The following is a 23,763-nucleotide window of genomic DNA, read 5'->3' on the forward strand; positions in this document are numbered from 1 at the left end:
GTTTTTTTTTCTTTCTTGTCACATTGTAGCACGTCCTACATTCCGCCTCACGCCCCAGAACCAGAAAGTGGGGCTCAACGGCGTCGCCAAGTTTGACTGCCTTGCGACGGGCAACCCCCCACCTTCCGTGTTCTGGACCCGGGAAGGCAACCAGGTTAGTGTCCCTACAACTCTGCTATTACCTTCATTTCAGTAATCTGTACGACAGATCGGAGGCCATTTGTGTCACATGACAGGCATTGCTGTGACCACTGGTTCACACTGAAGTGGTACGCTCCGTAAGCTCCACGCAAGGGAACACTTGTGCGTCATGTATATATATATATATATATATATATATATATATATATATATATATATATATATATATATATAGGTACAGCGGATCGCCAAGTTTTTCAAGGTTTCACAGGTACGCATTTGCAGACAGGAACTGCTTGTTTCTCTTTGCTGGTTTGGTGTTTGTGATATGGTAATAAACATTCCCCGTGAGTGGTTGATGAAAAATGAGACTTGGTTGCCAGCTGGCCCAAGCATGTCGGTTTTCGTATACCGGAGTCAAATACCAACGTTTCCGGGTTCTTGCTGCTGGAAGCGATTCCTTTTTTGTCGAAATAACGTACTACTGTCGTTGACGGCACTGTTATTTGTGAGCGCAAAAAAAAAAACCGTGCTGCTAACAAACCCTCGAGTCTCCATTGCGCTGCCATATTACCCACGCAGGTGCTGATGTTTCCGGGCAAGTCACATGGCCGCTTCTCGGTGAGCAACGAGGGAACTCTGACCATCACCGGTGTACGAAAAGAGGACCGTGGCTATTACGTCTGTTCGGCGCTGTCCGTGGTGGGCTCAAGCATGGCCAAGGGCCACCTGGAGGTGACAGCGCTCGCCGACCTTCCACCTCCCATCATACGACTCGGACCGGCCAACCAGACTCTGCCGCTGCACACGGCCGCTCAACTGCCCTGCGATGCGACTGGTACGCCCAAGCCCACTGTGCAGTGGCTGTACAACGGGGCTCCGATAAGGATAGATGAAAGGCCCCGATACACGCTTCTGGAGTCTGGAACACTTCAGATACAGGGTAAGTACATGGAACCGTCGAAAAATTTAGAGTATTCGCAAAGCGGACAGGTACGCCAAGAATGTTTGCGGGTGGGATATTTTGTGGCGCATTGTTCTCAATGTTACAGTATTAAAGCAAAGGACTAAAAAAGAGGAGACCATACTCGTTGCCTCTTCATGTTTTTTTCTGCGTTCAGCCCTTGAACGAAATGTAACATAGACCAGTGCAAATCATTTTCACGCCTTAGACGGTGGTTACTGGACAGCCTAAAACCATGATCGTTTCTTTTCAATCGCCTGCAGTAACTAGCCGTCGCTATGAAAGACTTAGTAGATAAAAGTGGTTCAAACTTGATGTTCAAATCAGAACACTTATTAGTACTAACTTCTTTCCAATGTCATAATGCTTGCCGATTGCTGAAATATCTTCACGAAGGGATGTCTTATTCGTGCCATTCTTGTTTCCTTCAAAGATCTGCAAATGCTGGACAGTGGAGCGTATACCTGCAAGGCTTCGAGTGAAAGCGGCGAGACGTCTTGGACAGCGTCGCTCAGTATTGAATCTCCGCATAACCCCAACGTCAATTTCCATCGATCCCCTGACCCTTCCACGTTCCCCGGTCCTCCTTCACAGCCGGTGCCCGTAAATACAACAGAAACATCGATAACGCTTGCCTGGAGACGCAGTGAGAAAGTGGGTGCTTCATCACTCAAAGGATATACAAGTGAGTTGCTGGTGGTTACATAAAAATATTGTAACAAAAAACTGAACAAGGAGAAAAGGAATGCTAGCCGAGACTATCAATGACCGAAATAGGCGCTTCATGACCAATCAAAACAGATAACTAATTGTTTCGCAGTAGTTTTGATAGATAATGATGAACCCTTACAGTGCACTACCTAATTCAATCATTCTTTCTTTATCACGTGAAGTAGCTAATTACCCATCACTAGGATATCTTCTGGAAAGAACAGGAAAGGTAACGCAACTCCACTCCTGTTCATTTACAGTTGAATATTACAGCAGTGACTTGCAAAGTGGGTGGGTCCTGGCAGCCCATCGAGTGCTTTCTGAGAAATACACCATACAAGCTTTGCGACCCGACTCACGCTATGTGTTCATCGTGCGAGCCGAAAATTCTCATGGACAAGGAGTCCCCAGCCCTGTTTCTGAACCTATACGGACTCTAGGTGAGTGCGACTTTCAAATGAAGCATGTCTAGCTAAACGCTGTTAAGCGCCGAGACTTCGCTGTCTTTACCAAGTGCAAGGTGGCATATGAAAGAAGCCTTTAGGAATTGCTTAAAAGTAATTTTGATTATTACTTTTAGACAGATGAGCATACTTGCGTCACACTTCCACCCTAATACGGACGTAGAGGCCAGATGTTTTTCGATAGCAACTCTCGGTTGGAGTTCACCGCTGGCGTCGTGACCACCGTCATTCACCGTATATATATATATATATATATATATATATATATATATATATATATATATATATATATATATATATATATATATTAAAACGGAAGAAAAAAACATGATCCAGAAAAACACTCGAGCACGTGGAATGTACGCCCGACCTCTTGCTTGTGAGCTCGTGGGGTTAGCCACTGAGCCACGAAGGAACACCTCCCCCGAAACGTTCAAACGGCAAGCTATTTACATCTACCACTTACCGCTGGCAATGCCGAGCTCGGAGAATACCATGTTTTTTGCAATACCGGCGAGATGGCGCAATGAACGCGCGTCGCCAGATCATCACGTCGCAGCGACGCGCGTTCGTGCGTTCATCTTCCGCGCGTACTTTACCATGCGAAGGAGGCGAGGGGTAGGACGCCTCTCCTCCTCCGCAACGATTCTCCCCAGCGGCAGATAAGCGCGCGCATGCGAGAGCATGCGCGCGCCTATTTGCCGGTGGGGAGAATCGTACGCCTTGGTCTTGCGCCGGAACGATTCTGTTGTAGTTATCGGGCGCGCAAAGTTCCCTGCCCTCACTGCACAGTGTCTGTTTGCAAAAAGGGCGCGCTTTTCAGACGCAGCGAAGTAACAACTGAGATACTTATTCGCGTTCATCTGTGCATGTGAGTAGGTTACGTGCGCCATTTGTGCGTGAGCAACGTGTGACATGTTTAGATCTGCTTTCCATTCTTCGCGTGGCATTCAAATTCGTTGCTATCGCATTCATTGCTCCGCCATAGCGACAAAGCTGTGACTTTTTTGAGCGCAGACTTTGAGCCTAATATGAACTTTCAAGCTCCGGCGCAATGTTTGAGAGGACTAAACAAGGGCTGGCTGACAAAATACGTGGCTCGGATACTAATTTTCACAACACTCATTGCTGGCGGTTTATTTGGCACATACCGACCTCAAAAAACGGCGTGGCGATGCGGGACAAAGAAAGAAAAAAAATGTCAGCTGCCTCTCTGTTGCTTTTCCAATGAAAGCACACTGTTTCTTCGAGGGCTAAGTGCGAGTGGGCTTGCTGACAAACCTGTTAGTGGGGACCTTTCCCTTTGCTGTTTCTGCGACGTCACATGTGGGCTAATATTTATTGTTGGCCAAGTGATAATGAATTCACTTGTCAGTGCGGTGTATGTGCACTTATATTCATTTTTGTTGTTCCGTCTCGGAGCGCTGTTTTCCCCTCTATCTAAATTTTGGTTCTCAGCGAATGTAGGGTGACCAAATGCGCGAGAAATGCTTTTGGGTGCAGGCAGCCAACGCAAGAACCGCTGCTATGTGTAGGTGAACATAAATAATTTCGAATCATAAGTACCCGACTCAGGTAGAATCAAAACTTCCGTGCTATTAAAATACAACAAAAACGACAATATCTGTAACGCAGAGCTTGATTAAAAGTGATGCTGAATAAGACGGCAAGCACATGACTTTTCTGTAGATCAAGATAAAAGCAATATGGGAGAGTGACTCTTCTTACTTGTACTTCTTTTTTACAGGAATGGCGCCTCATTTTCTCCCGGAGTTCAACCTTGACGAGGCACGCGCGAAGCTCAGCGCATGCATCGTATCCCTGCAAGACATACGCGCTGTAAGCTCAACAGCCGTCAAGTTGAGCTGGAAGGTACTCCCCATTGCTTCATAAACTTTCGCTGTCCTTTCACTTAGGGCAATCTTTTGTAGACTGCTCAGAAATAACTCGAATTTCAGTTTGCGCCTCTGTATTCTTGTAATACATTGTGGCACTTTACTCCCATTTACAGAGGCAAATAAGGATAATAGAATGCTGGTACCTAGACGGGAAAGTACATAATAATTGGATCTTTTTAACTTCAAGTGAGCGGAGCAATATTTTACTGGCATGGTGAAGTCCACCTACGATACCTCTCGCTTACTATTAGTGGTGATGCATATGCTTGTTGGTGTATTGGGCATGCATAGCATCTAACGCCATTCAGCAATGATTCAAGATTTTAACTCAGTCAGTGTATTTTATGCATGTATTCCTATCGTATTAGGTGAACCAAACATGATGCTTCTATTACACGTATCTTGAGAAAAAAGGTTTGCATCAAGTCCTTAGAAGTGCACCAGAAAGCATTACTCACGTAGATGGTACCAAGTGCAAGTTTTTTTTTTGTGCAGCTGCTTTGACTTCGCACTATTTCTGTACTGGCACCGTTTCCAGCACTACTGAAAAACAACTCTGTTCGTCCTAATGAGTTGCCGTTTATTTTTTCTCTCGCACAGATCCAGGGAATGAGAGACTACGTGGAGGGCTTTTATATTCGGTTTCGAGACATGAGTGGAGGATCGCAAAAGTACAACATGGTGACCGTGCTAAATGGCGGAGCACTCTCATACGTACTCAATGACCTGAAGAAGTTCACGAAGTACGAGTTCTTTCTTGTGCCATTCTACAGAAGCGTTGAAGGCCCACCAAGTAACTCGAGGAGTGTTCAGACCATGGAAGATGGTATGTTTAAATTAGTTGTACCCGCGGTATGTGTATGTATGTATGTATGTATGTATGTATGTATGTATGTATGTATGTATGTATGTATGTATGTATGTATGTATGTATGTATGTATGTATGTATGTATGTATGTATGTATGTATGTATGTATGTATGTATGTGTGTGTATGTATGTATGCATGTATGTATGCATGCATGCATGCATGTATGTATGTGTGTATGTATGTATGTATGTGTGTATGTATGTATGTATGCATGTATGTATGCATGTATGTATGCATGTACGTATGTATGTATGTATGTATGTATGTATGTATGTATGTATGTATGTATGTATGTATGTATGTATGTATGTATGTATGTATGTATGTATGTATGTATGTATTTACGCACCCTGGTGTTCATTCGCACTTTTTTCCAGAGTTCGTAAAGCTTGTTCCGCTTATAAGCCGTTTTTTTTGTTTCTTCTGTGGCCCCCTCCCAATTTGGCAGGGACCAGAACAGCCGGTATTGCCAGATGAATAGTTTCCGAATAGAAGACGTCTTTCTTGACATTTTCGCTTGCTGAAGGTGGCATGCGCCAGGCAATCGTGAAGAAGGCAGACTTCACTAATTCGTAGTGTGCCACGAGTGTTTTGTGCGCATGTAACACTTCTAGAAGGGTTTTGCGCAAAGTGAGGAGCAAGTCACTCGTCGTGGCCAGATAGTGCAGGCAAGCATGATCAGTTGATACAAAGGGAAAATTGTGCTGATGACATTGCGCGTAGGAACGAACAGGAACGGGGACGTCTACATGGAATAGGCTGACAGTACTGCTGAGAAACGGCTGAAGGGTGACAGGATAAAGCCCACAATATGAAAATCGTGTGCCGGTACAGCGAAAAGCACCGGAACATGGCTTTATATATATACTTCTTTTAAACAATATATTTAGGTAGCTAACTAACTAATTATTGAAACAAATAATAGGGTCAGAGGAAGCTATGAAGTATATGACAACACTGATTCTTCGGATAGTCTATTGCGCTGGCAAGTAGTGTAAGGTACTGCCGAGGAGGCGGGGGGGGGGGGAGGGGGGGCTCTTTCCTGTTTGCGATGTAACCAACTGTTTGTCCCAGGTACGCAGCCAAAGAGGCGAACTGTTTGCTGCTCTTGTCGAAGAAATTTCAGCACACCGCATGCTTACGTTACATCATCTCTTTCGACAGTACCATCTGCGCCACCCGAAAGCGTGGAAGTGCAAGTAGTGAACGGCACCATGGCGACCATTTTCTGGTCTCCTCCACCGCCTCAGCACCGCAACGGAAGGCTGAGAGGATATTACGTAAGCACTTTTATCGTGCACTCTTTAATTTGATGCATATTTCTACGCCACCATTTACGTCTAAAACACCACGTAAATTTTCACTGATTGCGTCATTTCGTTATGTAATTAAGGATCATAGTTTGTATACGTCGAGAACACTCGTGACGCGCAACTTTATGAATTCAGGTGATGAGGTAAATGTCGCTGCACGGTCAAGATCAATGCACGCAGGGCTTCAAATAAATTTTGGGTTTGGTGTTATGCTTGTCGAAGAAGTGACAACTACGCGCTGCATTCGTTCTCAATTCTCGTAAACTAACGACTGCAGGACGGGGTCATGAAGAGGGAACATGATAAGAGACATAGGACTGCATCAGTTTTGGAAGGCTGAAAGAACGAATAATTTGTATACAGGTGTACGTGGACGGCAACTCTTCCAATGTTCACTTCAATCGGAGCACAAACTCTACGACTAACAGCCTTACGCTAAACAACCTGAAGACGGGAGCTTCTTACGAAGCACGCGTCGTCGCCTTGACCACCATGGGTGGTGGACCAGCCAGCAGCGCCGTGCTCTTCAAGATGGGTGAGCTGCGGCATTTTACCCGCAATTTTGTAAAAGTACCATGAATAATTACTGGCATCGCCTTTCGTGCAGCCTCAATTTTATGAACGTAACGAGCGTCTTTTTATGCTAAGCGGGGGTTATTGCACCTAAATTGGAATGCAGTCACGTGGTACCACACTGCAATAATACACACATCTATACCGTGGGTTCAGCGCTCAACAAGGTTACAGTCTAGAAGAGGTGAACATGCACGCCGTAAGATAGACTCCACACAAAGAACAGAAGTAAGAAGTGTAACGCTGTGTTACTAATGTGCTACAAGGCCACGGTTTTAAAGGACCCCTGACACCTAATTTGGATACTCGAGATGATTGTGCTGTTGGATATTCCTGCATGCGAGGCCACTTTTAGCCGATTATCAGTGGCGAGTGTAGTCTCTAAAATAGTTGAAATTGGTTTTAAAGTAAGGGTGCGTGATCATAGGATTATTAGGATTCAGTGGACATTTTTTTGTGGTGTGCCGTAGGCAGACGCCGCCTCCTCGTGATGTTGCTGAGGCGGAACAAGTATGGTCAGCGTCAGAAAACATTTGCGGGGCGCGCAGAATTCCCGGCCGGCACATGGCGAAGGCTATTGTTCGTCACCCTTCACGCTCTGTTGTTAGCGGCTCTCAAAGTAGTTTTGGCTACTAACGCTAGGAATGTTTTCATTGTGGTCTAGTGGCTAAGGCACTCGGCTGCTGACCCGCATGGCGCGGGTTCAAATCCCGGCTGCGGCGGCTGCATTTCCGATGGAGGCGGAAATGTTGTAGGCCCGTGTGCTCAGATTTGGGTGCACGTTAAAGAACCCCAGGTGGTCGAAATTTCCGGAGCCCTCCACTACGGCGTCTCTCATAATCATGAAGTGGTTTTGGGACGTTAAACCCCACATATCAATTAGGAATGTTTTCATTGCGATATCAATTTTGTAAACAGTACCGGCTCGTTTTTGCAATCGCCGCCGCCATCATTTACTTATATGTATATGTATGTATATATAAACAGGGAAGGATGCGCTAGCGTCCTTTCCCTGCGAAGTGAACATCGCCTTTCCGGCCGAGCTTGTCTGCGCGCGCGCTTATCTCGTCAGCGAACAGGGGGGAGGGGGGCGCATATTGTCACCGTGCTATCGCGGCAACGATCAGCGCGCGCCTTGTGCCCCCACAGCAGGCGGGAGCTTCTACGGGTGGCGTTCTCATCTCTCTCTCTCTCTCTCTCTCTCTCTCTCTCTCTCTCTCTCTCTCTCTCACACACACACACACACACACACACACACACACACACAAAACGGTGGAAAACGGTGCCAAAATTATACCTGGAGCAGCCGTGTTCTCTTACACCAGCGTTTTGTAGTGTTACGTGAGATCGTATCTAATTGAGTTGACTGCCAGCCTCACTTCGTATATCAACACCGTCACTACGCAACGAGCCTTGTTGTAGTCATCTACTGTGTGGTCGCGCCGCAGGAAACCTGGTTGCTTAGCAAGCGAATGTTTACTACAGATATTATTGCTCCTAAAAATTCTAGCCTGGCTTAGTAAAACATTCGAATATGTTGCTATCGCATTCATTGCTTCGCCCTTTTGGCTAAACTGTGAATTCCTTTTTTCAGAAGGGGACGCGCTCAAAGCACCCATACTGTTTCATTTTTCACCTCCCGCGGGTTCAGCTCAATAAAAACAGTGCGTTCAGCGTCACTAAAGATTGAGCACACGTAGTCTGAGGCGCTGCCCCGCTGTGGGGCGCTAGTTTCTTATGGTATTAAAGCGGGCGTTTTGAACTGACGGAAAATACGTGTGAGTTGAAAATGCTAACAATAATTATACGATGCAATTAGGATTTTATTTTGCCATTGCCAGACGCCGACCTACATATTTTTTTGGAAATTGCCGCAAACCAAAACATTCGCTGCCAGGGGTCTTTTAAGAAGAACTTACGAAATCCAGTTTGAATATGCCGTCACTATAAGCTTTTCACGTATCAAGAGGATGAAAGGGTGATGAAAATGGCTGGGAAGTTACCGAGGAAAGAATGGTCTAGTATCATAACAGCAGCACAGCTATGTTATACATAACACTAACACAAAAACGTACCTGAGACAATTGTTTTGAATACATCCAGAGGTTCACGAGGCTGCGAATTCTGTTTTCTTCTTTACAGAAAGCCCAGCGGAATCGACATCGCTTTCTACACCTTTTCAGAACATAGTAACACAGTCATGGTTCATTGCGCTCTTTGGATTCTTGCTGCTCGTGGCTGTAACAATTTTCATCCTACTTTTGATAAGAAAACGAAGACTGCAACATGCAAAATCACTCACTACAGGTAAGCACGCAAGCATAAAAGATGGGTTTCTTTTACGTTTTTGTCAGTCTCGTGCCTTAGCATGATATTTTCTGTTTTGCTCGTGTAATTTTCTATAATTTCGCCTACCAAATTTCCTGATATTGATTAGCCTTTAGCCCCGCCAAGGTGGCTAAGGTACTCGGCTGCTGACCCTCAGGTCACGGGACCGAATCCCGTCGGCAGCAGCTGCATTTCCGATGGGGCCGGAAATGTTGTTGGCCTGTGTGTTCAGATATAGGTGCACGTTAAAGAACCCCAGGTGATCGAACTTTCCGGAGCCCTCCACTACGGCGTCTTTCATAATCATCAGGGGCGGCGCCAGGATGTCTAACTGGGGGGGCAACCACGAAAAGTGAGTTCCTCCGGGGGGGGCAAGCTAGCTCTGCTCCTACTAGGTTTTCAATATATGCTTCCGGGCACTTGGGTAGGCATAGGGGGGGCAGGCGAGAATTTTGGGGGGGGGCTCCAGCCCACCCTTGCCCCCCCTGGCGCCGCCCCTAATAATCATATGGTGGTTTTGGGACGTTAAACCTTACATATCAATCAATGATATTGTTGAAAGCCCATGCACCCAACACCTACACCTTAATATCCGAGAAAATAATGAATGAAGGAACGAATAAATCAATCAAATATTCAATCAGTTAATTTAAATCGCTAGATATACCGTATGTCTGCTGTGAAATCCACACTTTACATTGTAAAAAAAGTCACATACATCTATTTTGTCTTCCTATACTGTCTCTTTTCATTGTACAATTCCTTTTTTTTATTTTGTTCCTAGTTCCTGTGCACAAGCAAGAAGACATCAGGTAAGCAATTCTGCTTACTAAGGTTTTGCGTTTACGTTACTACTTTTTATTCATGCTGTTTTACACTTGGCATGCCTGTTGCATGCTTAGAGAAAAATGTGTTGACAAACCAGACTACTGAAAATAACGAACGAATGACTTCCTTGCTTCCCCCCTAAACCCCCAGCAACTGCTTCAATTCCCTCAATGGCCGCCCTGGCCTTAGTCCTCACGAAGCCTTGTGGATTAACCATAGTGCCTGGAGAACCTCTGACCAATCCAAGGACCCCTTTTGCGAAACCAAGCTTCTTAATAAAATGAGCTGTGCTACGAATGATCTTAATTATTCTAGGTGAGTTGCTTCCCAGCATGTCAATAATATGCTTAAACCTAGCATGTAACCGTTATGATAACCTGCAAATATTGCTGTTCGCATAAGCAATGCTGTATAATATTATCCGTGGCATTCCCAGAGGATGTTTCAATGGAAATTGCATTGTTATCAGTAGGTGCTTTTCAGCTGATATTTTAGTCTGTGTGTGTGTAGAAAGAGTTTTTTAATAATTTAGAGTACGATGTGCTCTGCCATGAAAGAGTAAAAAGCCGTTCGTTGGCGTCGAACATCGCGATGCTGAAAGAAGCCCATGTATAATAACAAAAAGTGTTTTAAAAAAGTGGTTAAAGATTTTGAGTACTTGGTACTGTACAATGGGAGAGCATAGAGCCGTCCCGTGGGCCTCACAGCACCATTTGCCCTGGTTTTGCACAGCAAAATCGCTGCCAAAAAATCGTAAATCCAAAGTACAGATGACGAAAAACGTTAAATTGTGAAAGCTTTGAAGATGATTACACCATTTAAACATGTTAACGTGCCCCAGGAGGTACTTGAATGGGCCAAAATAAATATTCGCCTCAACGGCCTGTCAACATAACGATATAAAATGGAAATACGCGAGTTTCACAATGTGCATCAGTGTTTTTACCGAGTGATAACATTGTTATTCGTTTCTTTCATTTACAGTGTCTATGCACCTCTAAACTGTGGGATCAATGCGCCTGACTATGCAGAAGTAGATGCCCAAAGCATGACAACTTTCTACAAGAAAGACCTTCCCTCAATCCCAGAGCCCTATGCAACAACCACGTTGATAAACCCATCACTCCAGAAGAGCCTAAATGGTTCTGTAAGTGAAATGGTATTGTCGCACTATTTTAACGCAGAGGTGCGTTTCTTCGAAGCTTTTTCACCCAATGAAGTTATGACTGTCGAAGGCAGATTCGTCGAAAAATATTGTGACGGCTGTGCGCTAGGGGTGCAAAGACAGGAAAAAGCAGAGCTGATAGCCGTATTCTCATTTTTTTCTCCTCCTGAGTCTCGCATCACTCCTAACCTTCACAACCCTTTCTCATGTCCTTGCTATACTGCGATATTCATGACTATGCTACGCTTTACACTCTTGCCCAATTCCTTCTCTCCTCCTCTTCAATTTTCATTCACAGCCCCTAGCTAGACTACACCATACATGCTATGTTATCTTTTTTTTTCTTTTGCTCTTTCCTTTCTTCCGAAGTTTTTATCCCTGCGTTTTTTCTCGTTCTCTCGCCAATGAAAAAGCAACCATAAAGGTTGCCGTAACTACTTGTAGTACTAGCGTGCTTGGGTGGCCGAGTTGTTTGCCACGGTTGCCTTTGAATAGTGAGCGTCCGTGTTGAATTGCTGCCTCACCAAAAATATTAATTTCACATTTGTCTCCTCCTTCATCCCCTCGTGTCTTTTTCTTTTCCCTCTCCACCTCGACCTGCAAAGATTTCGCGTAACGCTCACCGCCAACCTACCACCGACTCGTTGCCTGAGCCCTTCTCGTTTTACTTGGCTTTACTCTCTGTCCCACCCCTGCAGACTTCAACCTAATTCTCTTCCCCCCACCCCCACTATCCGCCTCTCTTCTTCACTCTGCTCTTTCCTTCTACTATTCTTGCTTTTCCTCACACATACTGCACATAGTAGTGGGAGGGGGGGGGGGGGCTCGCCCAGTTCCTGTGACGCACATCCGCCTGAGTAGCTTTAAGCGAACGACACAGGGACCAAACTCCAGCTTAAACAGCTCCGCCGCAAGACTCCAGGAGGATTGGATAATTGTCGCAAGACACGCATTGTCAATGGTTACTGAATCTTCTGAATAGACATGTGTATAGGCATCTATACAGCAGCGAAAGCTGTTATGAGATAGCAACAAAAGTCGCGTGCGCCATTGTTGTCCGCCGCCGCCGCAGGGGCCCTTAACTACTGTCACACGAAATAACAAAAAAAATGTTAGCAAATAAAGGCACCAAAGACACAACGGCATTCAAACCCGGGTCACCTGCGTGCCAGTCCAGTTTTCTACCGCAAAGTCATGACGATGCTTGAAACTTCGTCGCAAACTTTCCCTAGCAGACTTCCTGACGGGAGAGGGATCGCGTTAGTATAAGCATAGTAAAGTGCTTCAGCACAAAGAAGCAAAGGCACAACTGGGCGTCTCACAATGCGAATTGCGTAACGAGTGGGTCGGCCAATGCTTCAACCCATTACAAAAGCTTGTTCTTGTTCAACTATCAATTGTCACGCATACAAAACTGCAACTCAATTAGTAGTTACCGTCCATGAGATGGCACAGGTACTTGACGAGGGCGGACAGATTGACGCAGTTCTAACAGACTTCTCGAAAGCGTTCGATAGAGTTCCACACTCGAAACTAATAACAAAAATGAAAAACTTAGGCATTCCATCACAAGTCGTCAATTGGGTCATTTCATACCTAACTGGCCGAAAACAGTATGTTGAAATTGACGGTGCCTGTTCTCGTTTTCTTGATGTTTTCTCTGGCGTCCCACAGGGTTCGGTCTTGGCACCGGTTCTATTTAACATTTATATTAATGATCTTGGCCAAATTGTAAAGCCCCCTCTATGCCTTAAGCTGTTTGCAGACGATTGCATCATATTTAGCCACATAGTGTCTGCCGCTGACCAGCACGTTCTTAACCATGCTTTGCACGCAATAACGGAATGGTGCAATAAATGGGATATGCTTATAAATCTCGACAAGACAGTTCACATGTGCATCTTCAATAAGAATAAATCTCACTTCATGTATAGTCTTGGCAATTATCAGATTAAACAAGTGGAGGAACATAAGTACCTGGGGTTAACCTTGACGTCCAGACTTAACTGGTCAACACATATAAATAACATATGTTCCTCCGCGAGAAAGAAGTTAGGATTTCTGAAGCATAAATTAGGTGATGCCCCCTCGTCGCTTAGACTCATTGCATACAAATCCATTATAAGACCCACCCTGGAATACGGAAGCATTGTATGGGACCCCCATACTATCACTAATAAAGAAAAGCTTGAAAAAATTCAGAGATTGGCAGCTCGCTTTATTTATAAACGTTTTAGACGTCGCGACTCCCCTTCAGCTATGTTGGAGCTCGCACACCTAGAGCCATTGGCCAACCGACGTAAAAGTGCCCGTCTAAACTTTCTACACCAGCTATATTTTAATAAATTGGGAATCCAGTCACAAGATTACATAGCTAATAACCCTAGTCGAGCGTCTCGTCACAAACATAGATAGCCGAAGTATTACACCGTTCTTTGCCCGTACAGACCAATATAAATATTCATTTTTTCCCAGAACTGTTTCCGATTGGAATGTTTTGCCAGAGTGTTCACCCTTGCTGTCATCCAATGTATAATGATTGTATACTCACCTGTTGATTATGTACCCTCACATTCATGTGTCGATCTTGCATCCGTACGCATGTCTTCTGGATGTGTACATCCCTCTCCTGCTTGGACCTCTCAAGGTTCGCAGTATTGTACAAATAAATAAATAAATAAATAAATAAATAAATAAATAAATAAATAAATAAATAAATAAATATACCCACTTCAGGTACAATCTCTATCGTCGTCAGCTCCTGCGTAAAAATTTGCGCAAAATTCCTTGTAAGTGTATAGTGGACACCACGCTTCTCCCAAGAATGAACTAAAAAAAAACGCTTTAGCTACATACTTTCCACGAAGGTTTTATGTAGCGGCGGACAAAAAACGTTCGTTTGTAATGCAGTGTTATATATTCGAAAATCGGCAATCAAGCATAGAAAGCAAGTTCTAGGTCATAAGATATAGCACTAACAGCGCTTCGCTAAATAGTATACCTTGAGAAATCCACCCGTTTTAGTGTGGCGTCTGCGTCTGTTGACTAGTTGAAACTCGGTGATTATAACGCATGTTTTTTTTTTTCAACTTTTTGCGAAATGTTTTATTGAATAATTTTATGCACCACCTATGATCGAAATATGTCTTCTACATATCGATTGTTGTTCGGATTTTCACAATTCCAATAGAATCAAGAGTCCTTATTTCTTTTTTTTTCTCCATCTCAGGCTAAGGATGCTCGCAGTGGTAGCTCAGCCGAGGAAGGAAGCCGGAAATCTGAAAAGGGCTTTGACTTGGAGCTCACGCGCGCGAGTGAAGGTGGGCATTGGTGTTGCTTTTCTTTGCAGCTGGCTCATGATGCCAAAGTATTACTTAAAACAGCTTAACCATTATGATGTTTTTTTTTCGCAGTAAAGTTAACCCTTACTGCTTTGATAATTTTTGCAGATGGTATTACAGATCGGCTGCTAGATTCTGACAAGCTTGCTAGTCCAGCAAGTGACTCGGGAAGCTACACAACAGGTAATAGTTTTGTTCACAGTATGTAGAAGTTGATTTCAACTGTGTACAGCATCTATATCTGACCACAAGAACAACTGTTTTATCGAAAATAATATGCCAGCCATGTAAACAATAGGAGGTGTCATGTGGCTGTTTAATTAGAGCGGTCACAGAGGCAATACATTTTGGCGCTTTCCGTACAACTTTGGAATTCTGACAACTTACTTTTACTACAGTGAAATTTTTACTTGGGAAATGTTGCAAGTGCATAACGCATTTTCGTTGAGCAATTTTTGTTTTATGCTCAATTTCTTGCTTTTCTTTATTTTGATCAGCGTTCAGAGCTTCGACCATTTTTATTGTAAATATTTCTAACGGTTATAACAGTGATTTTGATCTATTTGGTCATTATTTGTACTACTAATAGCTCAGAACACCCTGAGAAGCCGTATGGCGCATACACACAATGGGGATTGGTATTTAGTATTCATATGGGGCTTAGTATTCAAAAGCACAATCACTGCGGCCAAAGACTGCGCTAGAACAGAAGTGTACCTTCAACGCCGTGGTATCACTGTCATTTCAGATGAGTATGGAATGCCTATCAAAAAGTGCCGCCAAAAATTTTCTCGGGGAGGGTCTTCGTCCAAGGGACCAATGATGAATTGGTCTGAACTTATTCCTCCACCGCCTGAGCAACCACCCAGCGAGGCTGGGTCTCCAACTGGTACTCCAGCTTGCCTTAGAGGAACGCCACCTCGCAATGCGCAGCTCAAGCAGAAGGTGAGCACTGTTAGAATGCGTGCATTGAGTACAACGCATGCAGTGGAAGCTCTAAATTTGGAATGGTAACCAACTGGCATTCGATAAGCATTTATTGCAACACCAAAATGATCATTAGAAATGCTTTGTATTCCCAGCATAGTTTTGTTTTTAAATATTGATTGTCAGTATAGGTGACCTAGGGATGCACCTCATATTTGTTATGGTGTGTCTTTTTTAAAGGAAGCACCAGGTGTATGTTATTTCATACCCCAATCTTGTTAAACAACTTATCTGTTTACGGTTTTTTCATAAGGGCAGTTTAGTTAGACGGGCCTTCTGATTGAGCTATCAATAAAATGAGCATATGAACAATGCCTCAAAGGCTTTGGGGAAAGGGTTTCGCTTGAGTGGTAGCTGTGTGTATTGCATGACTGTGCATATGCATATTGATTATATATCTAACCAATGCATGAAATAGACATGGAAACTATGTCCTGTTTTAGCCTAGGTAGGCTGCTAAAAACAAATGAACGCTCATATTTGCCCGAGTTTTCCTGTACACCACAGCATTTGCCATGCCCTTCAGCTTCTAAACGAAAAGCATGTGTCTATTCATTTCGTCGCCTATTTTGCTTGCATCTTTCGCAGTACAACAAACTTTTTTTTCAGTTTCAAATAAACGGAGCACAACCGATGTCCAACGTGAGGGGAGCACACGGTCAGCCTCGAGTACAAACGCACTCCCCAAGGAGCACTATGAACCAATCCAGCAACAGCCTAGGGAGCTCCTATGGCGACTCCTATCAAAACGTCCCGCCATTCTTTCCCAAGGGGCAAAGGCCCCTTCTGAAACCGCTGCAGCCCCAGCAGTCACAGCAGCAGCAAAATCAGCAGCAGCAGCAACAGCAGCTGTTCAGCAACCCTTTCATAGACAGGGGAGTGCAGTCCTCGCTGCCATCACTCATCAGTGAGCCCCGTTCTTCGATCCCTGTCACAGACCCAACAGGATATCGGTTCGGCGCGACCCAGGGTGAGTACAAGCATCGACGTCTGTTGAAAGTGTGTTGTAGCATAGTGCGTGCTTTTTAGTGTACCTAAACGAACGAAAAAGTTGCTTCCTTTACACAAAATAATTTTAGAATGTGCCAGCAATAGTTAAAAAAAAAAACTTAAACCTACCTCTTCTACCGAACCCGTTGCATCAACTAGTGCTGAAGATGCTTTGAACCACTTCTTCAAGTAATCATGAAATGATGCTGGTGTCGGAGTTTAGTAACCCGCAAGTCGAGTGCCGCGAAAATTTATCGAATACGTTGAGAGTGTGCGGAGCCGTACTGATGTGTCACACGCTTTATGTGCTGTCTGATCGCGTACCGACAAGTTCGGTGGTAGCTGCACAGGGATGGAAGTGCTGCCGACTCTGAAAACAGTTAGCCCAGGCCTCTGTATAGAAAACTGGTGCCTTAAAAAATAGCACCCTCGCGCAACGCTGGTAAGCTCTCTTTACCACACAAGAGTGCGAAATTCGGTCGATATGTTCATAGCGGTGTGTGCTATCTACAGGATGTGTTTTCTCACCAAGCACAAGTGCTAGTTCATGACCCTCCTAATAAATGCAGCTGATACATCGCACAGAGTTAGGAAAGATGGTGAAATATAGATTTTAAGTGTCAAGGAAGCGTGGACATGAAATAAGAAACGACAATGTTCGCCCAACTCAGATCTGTTTTTTTAACACGAAAGTGTTTTATGTCGGCGTTCACCACGGCTCCGCCGACGTTTGTCACGAAAGTTATGTTCAAAAATATATACTAAGAGCTTGCAAAGCGAAAATCAGGAGGTAAAGATACGTCGCGCGGAATCGAAGCAGCAGCTTCATGATGCTCAGCGTTCATTACTACGCTACAAAACGTACTTGCCTGGAGGGCTAACGGCAAGCCATTTATATACACCATACAACATTTGGCAGTCCTCATAGCTCAGTGGCGACATAGCGTGACGATCTCGTGTTCGACGAGCTCTCAAAGTCATCGCCTCCACGAAGCCCCATCCTCATGGTCCCTTGGAGTGTGTTATCTTCTGCGCGCGCACTTATCAGACTCGTACTTCGGGAGAGGACGAATTCGCAAGCGGCCACGGCCGCGGTAGCGAAAGGAGCGCGCTGCTGATGCACGACGCAGGAAGAAATGTGACAGTTGTTAGTCCGCACTCCTCCTGTGTATGCTAATTTCGTGAGTGCGCTCTGCTTGAAGTGCGCGCTGCAAGTTTAGAGCTGCTTGCCGTCCCTAACGCGTCTTAGCAATTTGTTGCTGTTGCTGAAACAATGCGCAATAAACGCTCAACTACCTCTGCAAAGACACGTTTTACTTAAGTGTTATATCGATTTTTATATGGAAGGATCATCTAAGTTTTTTTTGTTTTTTTTCGTAGGTTACATATACGAGCCCACAAACGCTGACTCGGATGTGGAACTAATGACACGGCCGCGTTCGATAGAGTCCAGCATTGCCGGAGACACAGACTATGCACCAAGCCACGGTTAGTATTTGTTGCCACGAAGTTTAGTACGCTTTCATACTTACGAGCAATAAAAAAAGAGAGCTTGGGGCAACCTTAGCATGATTTATCTATTGACAGAGCATCACTGCATGTTTTCGTGTGGGCTTTTGTTAACTATAAACTGAATTTGTCCTTGTGGGGTAGCATTGCCATGCCTTGTGTTTGGCTTAGCTGGAAAGTATGCCTTAACCCTGCAGAGATGGAGAGTGCGTGGCCACATTCCGCCGTTCGAAGAACACAACTTCTGCATACATTCCCCCCCCCCCCCCCCCCTCTCCGCCTGTATGCAAGTCCCACTAATACGTCACATGAAAGAACAGAGGAACGAAGTGCCGCTTGCCGACGTTAGCTGAGGGAAACAAGAAGATTGCGTTCTCAAACTGGCGCTCGCAACATAACAGGGTAGTTACGTTACCTCTAACTCATCGAAAGCAAAAATAGTCTCAAAATTATTTTGGTAAAAGGCTGTCTAGACAATAGCTTACACCCTACAACTCGTTTTGAAGGGGAACGAAGTAATAATGCGTGAACAAGATACGTTTTATGATGTTGGCGGAGAGAAAAAGAGGTGTGTAATTCAAGGAACCGGGGTTGTATACAGGCGTGGCTAACAGCAAGTTATAAAGACGGTCTTGTAAAGAAGCAAGAAATAAAGAAGCAGGAATCGTGGACCAGCAAAAAAGAAAGAAATAAGCGAGAAATAAGGTTGTACTGTATTTGATAAAGTAAAGCTGTGACTATAAGGGACATCCTGTGTAGCAATTTGTCATCGCTACGTTTCGAAAAAAAAGGATGCCGACAACGAAAACGATCAGTTATAATGAAAACTGTTACTCGTCCCTCGTGGCGGGGTACTTGCGCGTTGCTGTTTCATAACTGCCGGCTCAGTAGTTTTTATTAGAAGTTACGCAATGTTCTTCTCTTTGCTTCTTTACGCAGCGCCATCGTGGGCCAGCACGACGGAGCGGAGCAACAGCTCTTGCACCAGCGGCCGCTCTAGCCGCGCAAGTTCCTATGACGACCCCGTCTACAACGAGGTGGACTTTGCTAGCGCAGTAGCGCGAGCAGCGCAGAATGCCGGCTTCCAAGTCAACGGCTCAGTCGTATCTACAACAACACCGGCACAAGAGCAAGGTCCGTAGTTCACCACTTTGAGAGAGCCACTCCCTGCATGATGTCCGAACTCAGAGATGCGGCCATAGTGCTGATTGATATAAACCGTAGATTATATTGCCCGCGATATCTACTAACCAGTAAAAATTGCGTTCAATGACGCGAGGGACGACGTTTCGCCTCACATAAAACTTGTAAATGTGTACGTCACTCATGAGATTTAAATCCTCGGCATAGCCTAACGGCAGAAAAAAGAAATGTTCCTTTATTTCTGCTTTCAAGAAAAGCGTGTGCTGTCTTATTGACGTGCAGGTGCCAAGCGCAATGCTCACGAAAGGCATCATAACCAGCAAAATCAAAAAGTCACGAACTTGCCGCCCAATGCGAGTAAGACATTAACGCATCAGATGAAGAATACTGGTAAGTACGACAGAACGAAGCGTTAAGGACGTCTTGTTACCTGAAATGTACTGTTGCAAAAAAAAAAAAAGTTCCACGATCTTCAATATATTTATTCTTGAAATTTTTATTTTCGTTTTGCAGAAGCACATCCCCAGAATCAGCTTTTTTCATTAAGCCTGCCTAGTCAGAGGACGTTTGATGACCAGCGTCTCGAACACGATGAAAATAATCAGCCTATGCAAAGCAATGATGGTAAGCACTTTTAAGCGGCCGAGAAATGTTTGGCATGACCATCGCAGTTTAATAGACAATTGAAGGACATGGTCTTTACTAGTCGATTGCGATTAAAAGTTTTTAAGTGGCGGGTTTTTTTAAAAAAGTCAACCTTGTCCAGCAGCGTCTGCAACGCCATGAATCGGGCGAGCTATATTGAGCTTCAGTACTCACTTCAATACGGAAGTGAAATGCCATTCACAGATATTTATATTTGCGCAGAAATAAAACAACTTTTGGTGCTCCGATTTCTCTAAAACTGTTTACCACAAGTGTGCGCTAGTCGCTTACACCTACTAATGCGACAGTGCATTTACATAAAAGCTACAATCTAACAATAATGATTGTCTGTGATAACGCGCCTGCCTCAACTCATAGCCCGATTAACACACCTTCGCTGTCCTTCCTCCTCCTCCTTATTAACACACGCATAGTTTTTTATGTTCGTAGAATTACTTTTTTTCTAGTTATCTGAGTTAATTCTCAATAGGTATTGTGCTAATTTTACGTTATCATTCACGAGCTCGTAACTGCATTTACTTGTTTGTTTACTTTTCAGGTGCACCATACAAGCCACCTAGCTTCCACATTTACAACGATCCTCCCCACTTGGTGACGCCTCCTGAGAGTGGACGAAAACAGTGGAGAGCAGTAAGTCGGGACGGAGAAGTCAGTGCCCAAATATTAAAGTGAGTAGGGAAAACTCCCCAGTTTATTTTTTGTTTGTTCTACAAGTACATCAGAGATTTGTTGCGCAGTGGCTGCTTGGCTCTTTTGTAAGGATTCAATCGACTATTACGTGCCCGAATATTTCTTTAGAGGGGCGCCTAACCACTTTTCTAAGTAATCGCCCTATGGCCTCATTACCTTCGTTTACGGTCTCACGAATACACTGCTGCAAATTTTCTCGAATTGTTAAAAAACGCGCGAAGTACAGGACTCAGTGGCGTATAGCGAGATGGGCATGCCGGCCGTGTGCCCCCCGCGCCAATTTTTGTTTTGCCACGGCATGCAGAATTAAAAATCACCATTTCAAAAAGCCCCCCCCCCCCTCTTCCAACCGTCCTCCACCCTGCCCGGAAAAAAATTCTGCCTACGGCCCTCACAGAAGTTTGCCATGCCCTTTAATTGGTTTTTCTGTTCTCTCGTCCCGACGTGCATGCTGGGAGTGGCATAAAAGCTGCAGGCAGAAGCGGCGTGGCATAAATAAGTTACTTCAGAGTGCTTCTCGCGTTTTGGTTCCCCTGCGCGAGTGTGGTTCACTGTTAGCAGTATATAAAGCACGGCGCCGGCATAGGGTGGTATCCCGTAGACGAAAGTGCAGTTGAACCCAACGCCGTCGTTTCTGTCAACAGCGTTTGTGTCGATCATTGACCAATGACATGCTAGCTGTTTTTTGACGTGATACAGCAGGCGCTGGCATTTCTGGAGAGAGTGAGCATGGGCTTCAGTATGAAAAGTGGGCTACTCAGAAAAGATTGGCTTCGTGCTTCCCTTCTAATGCCTTTTTGTCATGCACGACTGCAAGATTTGACGGAAGTTTCCGTAACAGTATGTGCTATTCCTAGGATGTGTGTGTTTGTTTTTTCACCTAGCCCGGGGGCAACTGGTGACCTTTTGAACACGTTTTGTGTGCAATAGGTACGAAGATATATTTTTTAAGGTTACTGATAAAGATTGAGGACGGCAAGCGTGAAGGCATAAAAAGATATTAAGGCAAGATTTAGCACAAGACAGAAGAATAGGATAACATAAAACATGTGTAGTAAAGGTGTCAATAAATTGGTTTGAATGCACATGAACTTATGTGACATGTGCAAGAAGTGGAGGTGTGCACTTCAATTTAGCTGGAAGCTCACATACTTCATCAGTGTTGTCGAGCACGAAAGTTTGGCGCGCAGTGTCTGTATATGCCTGGATGCCTTAAATTTATAGAAAACCTCACAGACTTTCTTTTTTGTGTGTGTGTTTTCAGTGACCATTTCTACCATGGGTCTACATGAAGTGCGTTGCTTCTTCAAAGAAGAAAAAACAACAACAAAGAATGAAAGAAGCGCTTCTACTTCATCAAGACAAAATGGCGGTCCTGCATCAGGACCACTAATCAAGATCCTGCCATTTACATACGGATGCAAACGCGAGAAGTTGGTGGAAATATAACTGCTGTGTAAACGCGTCGACGTGACTTGCCGACCATGTTCCTTCCGTTGCTGTCGTAGAAGCAGCTCACTTTAGCACGACAAGTCCGTCAAAGTATGCAAGCGGATGCGACGAGTGCCAAATATGGATATACCATGCAATAATGGGAAGAAAAATGGAGACACCTCGGGCATCGGGCCTCTCGTGTACCGGAGGACGAAGCTGGTGTGTTTGTGTTTTCGCGAGTGTGAGTGCTTGTGTGGTGCGTGTGAACTTAGCAAGAGGTGTAAAAAAATTATATATATGCAAGATTTTGTTTTGTAGATATGCAAGCGCGAAGGCGATCGCAACCTTTTGTATGTATGTGCCGAGTCCAAGCCTGTACAGCGGTGGACATCGTCAGCGCCCGGCTCACTCTTACAGTGCCGCCACTTTAGAGCATATCACTACTGGACTGAGCTCTGCATATTGTGATTGCTGACTGGGCGCTGCGGGACACTCTTCCTACGTGGCGCAGCTTTTCGCCGAAATCTTCAGAGATGATCACCCGTTTGTGTACAGATGACATTATCCCTTCCGTGTGGGTCAGCGTACCCTGGCTTTTTTTTTCTTTTAATTTATTGTTGAAGACTTTGCTTAATTTTTACGTAAAATGCGTGTACAAAAACCAGAAGACAGAATGAAGTCACGGAAATAAAAGAAGTCACTATTGTTTACCTGCTGAAAGTCTGAGAAGGTGTGTTACTCGAGAACGACAGTTTGTCTTCTTGCCGCATGCTGTTCTTGAATTTTGATACTTCTTCGGAAACATTTCTTCTTACTTTTTCAGCGACATATTAAGGTCATTTGATTTACGCTATCTGTCAAATGCCATTGCGCTGTTCCCCATTCCTTCTTCGCTTTTTTTAACAGAATGAGCACCGAGTAAAGTTTTTTGCGATCTTCCAGACCATCATATCTTGCACCGTTTCGAGTTGTCTGAAAACGATCATAAAAATAAAACCGTATATAATATGCGTGAAATGGGTTAAGCTAAGACTTGAGTATGATAGAACGGACAATGTGGTAGGCCGTACGTTAAAATTGCAGTCACATCTTTGATTGATTGATTGATATGTGGGGTTTAACGTCCCAAAACCACTATATGATTATGAGAGACGCCGTAGTGGAGGGCTCCGGAAATTCAGACCACCTGGGGTTCTTTAACGTGCACCCAAATCTGAGCACACGGGCCTACAACATTTCCGCCTCCATCGGAAATGCAGCCGCCACAGCCGGGATTCGAACCCGCGCCCTGCGGGTCAGCAGCCGAGTACCTTAGCCACTAGACCACCGCGGCGGGGATGCAGTCACATATTTAGTAGCATTTCAGGGGTACTGACCCAGCTGTCTTTAAGGTTAACGATTTTTTGGGGCTTCTACGACTTCTCGAGAAATTTATTCTACCAGAACTGCGTCGTATACGCGTGCTGCTGAATTGAGGTGAGCATTCACAGTCTCGGATTATTGGATGCCTAGATGCCCTGCAATTAGCACGGTCACAATGTCTAAGAAACTCTTGTTTAGGTTTGACCGACATAAGAGAAGCCTCTAGACAAGGGTATAGAATAAACGGCGCTTTCACCACAGCATGAACTGATCGCGGTGATTTGTGGTGCAGCCGACATTCGTACGTCCTGTATTATTTACTCTTCAAATCGATTGGGCGAGTCGGTGAGTCATGGCAGTTTGAAATGCGAGCGCAATACGTAGA

General features: G+C 44.6%; 1 protein-coding gene across 3 annotated transcripts in view; it reads left to right on the forward strand.

The window, feature by feature from the left end:
• Positions 1-22,307, forward strand: part of LOC142814621 (protein sax-3-like) — a 181,604-nt gene extending 159,297 nt beyond the window's left edge. The window contains exons 6-27 of one of the 3 annotated variants that reach the window (XM_075893673.1): positions 30-154; positions 724-1,084; positions 1,539-1,790; positions 2,077-2,256; positions 4,028-4,152; positions 4,779-5,004; positions 6,214-6,329; positions 6,726-6,897; positions 9,078-9,242; positions 10,048-10,075; positions 10,242-10,406; positions 11,076-11,238; positions 14,486-14,576; positions 14,706-14,780; positions 15,346-15,542; positions 16,194-16,554; positions 17,955-18,062; positions 19,023-19,217; positions 19,509-19,616; positions 19,740-19,850; positions 20,431-20,560; positions 21,847-22,307. In XM_075893673.1, coding sequence (XP_075749788.1) covers positions 30-154; positions 724-1,084; positions 1,539-1,790; positions 2,077-2,256; positions 4,028-4,152; positions 4,779-5,004; positions 6,214-6,329; positions 6,726-6,897; positions 9,078-9,242; positions 10,048-10,075; positions 10,242-10,406; positions 11,076-11,238; positions 14,486-14,576; positions 14,706-14,780; positions 15,346-15,542; positions 16,194-16,554; positions 17,955-18,062; positions 19,023-19,217; positions 19,509-19,616; positions 19,740-19,850; positions 20,431-20,560; positions 21,847-21,874 — 3,482 coding nt within the window. In that variant the 3' untranslated portion in view covers positions 21,875-22,307. The remainder of the gene's footprint in view (positions 1-29; positions 155-723; positions 1,085-1,538; positions 1,791-2,076; positions 2,257-4,027; positions 4,153-4,778; positions 5,005-6,213; positions 6,330-6,725; positions 6,898-9,077; positions 9,243-10,047; positions 10,076-10,241; positions 10,407-11,075; positions 11,239-14,485; positions 14,577-14,705; positions 14,781-15,345; positions 15,543-16,193; positions 16,555-17,954; positions 18,063-19,022; positions 19,218-19,508; positions 19,617-19,739; positions 19,851-20,430; positions 20,561-21,846) is intronic. The other 2 variants (XM_075893674.1, XM_075893675.1) reach the window with 2 other exon arrangements.
• Positions 22,308-23,763: the final 1,456 nt, after the last annotated feature.

This window comes from Rhipicephalus microplus, chromosome 4 (assembly GCF_043290135.1).
Source record: "Rhipicephalus microplus isolate Deutch F79 chromosome 4, USDA_Rmic, whole genome shotgun sequence".
Lineage (NCBI taxonomy): Eukaryota > Metazoa > Arthropoda > Arachnida > Ixodida > Ixodidae > Rhipicephalus > Rhipicephalus microplus.